This window comes from Nestor notabilis, unplaced genomic scaffold, assembly GCF_000696875.1.
Source record: "Nestor notabilis isolate BGI_N333 unplaced genomic scaffold, ASM69687v1 scaffold21597, whole genome shotgun sequence".
NCBI lineage: Eukaryota > Metazoa > Chordata > Aves > Psittaciformes > Psittacidae > Nestor > Nestor notabilis.
The window spans coordinates 1-2,682 of NW_009937197.1; the positions used below are offsets into that span (position 1 = coordinate 1).

The 2,682-nt window shown below is 40.4% G+C and overlaps 1 protein-coding gene across 1 annotated transcript in view; it reads left to right on the forward strand.

The window, feature by feature from the left end:
• Positions 1 to 1,496: 1,496 nt before the first annotated feature.
• Positions 1,497 to 2,682, forward strand: part of SEPSECS (Sep (O-phosphoserine) tRNA:Sec (selenocysteine) tRNA synthase) — a gene marked incomplete at its 5' end in the record, with an annotated part of 22,989 nt that continues 21,803 nt past the window's right edge. The window contains one exon of the mRNA XM_010018712.1: positions 1,497 to 1,676. Coding sequence (XP_010017014.1) covers positions 1,497 to 1,676 — 180 coding nt within the window. The remainder of the gene's footprint in view (positions 1,677 to 2,682) is intronic.

The following is a 2,682-nucleotide window of genomic DNA, read 5'->3' on the forward strand; positions in this document are numbered from 1 at the left end:
CCGTTTTGCCCCGGCGGCCCCCAGTGCTCGTGTTACGGCCGTTTAACCCGCCGTGCCGGTGGGCAGGGGCACGGCCTGGGCGAGGAGGCTCGGGAGAGCTGGGCGCCCTGTGCCATGGTGGCAGAGACCTGACGGAGCCCCCGGGTGAAAGTCCGCGTTTGGGACAAAAAAAATGCTGCCTCAGGGTGTGCGTGTGCCGAGAATGGCAAAGAGCTACAGACGCTTTTTAAAACAGTAAGATACAAGCATACTGATACATGAGGTACAAAACGATGCTTGTGCAAAAGCAGTCTAACTTCTTGGTCTGCAGTGTGCAGAAATCGTCAGTGAGTTCTCAGATATTTAAGTTCTTGAACAGTCTTAGTCACATCATCCACTGCTTCAAACTTAACTTTAAAACACGCTTTAGAAACTAGGAAGTTTTACTGAATTCGTGTTAGGGTTATTAGAGCATGTGAAGAAAGCCTGTGAACTATTGAGCTGCTGTGATTATGCTTCACGGGTTTATGGGCACCTTTCCTCTGAGGGTCTTTTCTGCAGTTTGCAAAGATGAGCATGCAGTTCTTCACACAGTAAAAGGGCATGTGTCTGGTTGCAGATTTTGATGTGTTATATTCAGTGCTTTCCTTGCCTATTAGATGATATCGGTTTGTTCAGCCTGGAGAAGAGAAGGCTCCAGGAAGGCCTTACAGCAGCTTCCAGTGCCTAAAGGAGGCCTACAAGAAATCTGGAGAGGGACTTTTGACAAGGGCATGTAGTGGCAGGACAAGGGGGAATGGCTTTAAAGTGGAAGAGAGATTTCAATTAGACATTAGGAAGAAATTCTTTACTGTGAAGGTGGTGAGACACTGGCACAGGTTGCTTGGAGAAGCTATGGCTGCCCCACCTGTGGCAGTGTTCAAGGCCAGGTTGGACAGGGCTTGGAGCAACCTGCTCTAGTGGAAGGTAGCCCCAGCTGGTGGTAGAGGAGTTGGAACTATATGATCTTTAAGGTCCCTTCCAACCCAAACCATTCTATGATTCTATAACTAGAAAGGAAAATATGCAGATGGGAAGATGTGTTACAAGTGAAATTATATTTCCCGTCTGTTCATAATTAATACTTTTGGTTCTGTAATACCCGATTATCTCCCTTTCATCCAGTTTTCTCTGTTGAATTCCTGTAGTAGTAGATTCTTGTCTTGAGAATACATCAAATAATGTATAGTCTTCTAGAGACTGATTAACATGTATGTGCTACAGTGGGTTTATGTGTAACTTAACACTTCAAAGTGAAAAATCTCCTGACTTTTAAATATCAGGATATTCTAGTGTAATTGCACTTAATATATGGAAAAATCATTATTAACTTTTCTCTGAATACAGGTTCATAACATTAGATAATATAAAACAGCATAATGAAAATACAAACTGCTGTTCGGCATGGGAAAGAAGGGTAACATTAATCAAACAAGTTGCATAAAGTTTTGTTCATGTTTAATTCCCATGTTTCCTAGTTACCTGTATGTTGTTGTTATTAAGGGAAAATGCCCTGAAGATGGATGGGATGAAAGCACCATTGAACTGTTTCTTCAGGAGCTTGCTATAATGGACAGCAATAACTTCCTGGGCAATTGTGGTGTGGGTGAGAGGGAAGGAAGAGTGGCATCAGGACTCGTTGCCCGAAGGCATTACAGGTACAAATTATTGGCAATTTGAATTATTCAGATTTATTATTAATGCTTTCAAATGGCATATTTTATTGTGTCTTGTTGTTGGAGACCTTGGTAGCATTTGAGAAAAACAGTATAATGCAATACTGAATTAGTACAACTTTCTGTATTAAATTTTTAGTAAGAACTCGCTGGGAAGTCTTGAATAAAACAAAGATGTTTTGTCAGGGTTATGTCCTTTCTGTATGCTGCACTGGTAGAAGTTTAAGATGCTGAGTTGACTGCATGCAGGGAAGCAGACATCTTCCTGTTTTAAAACAATCTATGCATTATTTGCCATTTTTTAATACTGTGCAGCTTTTCTTGTGTCTATTATCCAAAACTACTGCCTACTGTAGTTATAAAGTATCGAATGTTCCTAATGAACAGCTATTTGTATTTGGTTTATTCGTTAACATCTTTATAATGTGATGAGTTGATATGCGCATGAAAACCCAGTCCATCTGTAATAGATTTTATATGAAGGAAGGAGATCTATAAAGACAAGAAATGCTTTTAATAGCTTATAGCTCTTCTGACATTTGATGTAAGGTGCCGTAATTCTAGAGGCTCTACATTAATTTATTTATGAATTACTTTTGTGTGTGTAGTGTTCTGTGCATAGTACCTTGCTGTGGTGTTTTATCTAACAGGAATGAAACAAAGTGAAATTTCCTGCAGTGTTTCTTCTTGAAAGATAGACACAAAAGCATATTAGAGACAAGAAATTTTAGTAAGCTTTTACCCAAGAAAGGGCATAGAGCCATGCTCCCCTCCACTTATTTCTGCAGTAAGCTTTACAGGTAACTTTGGAAGTGATGGAGGTAGGAGGAGATGGTTCTCAGGCTGTCTTTCCTTTCAACTTAATAAATTCTAAGGGCTAGTGTTAGGGAGGATTGCTCCTTAGGAAAGAGTATGCATGTGCAGAAAAGAAAAAGTGATAGTGTAAGAAAGCTATTAAGAACACAGCAGCAGGAAGGAAGGAAGGAAG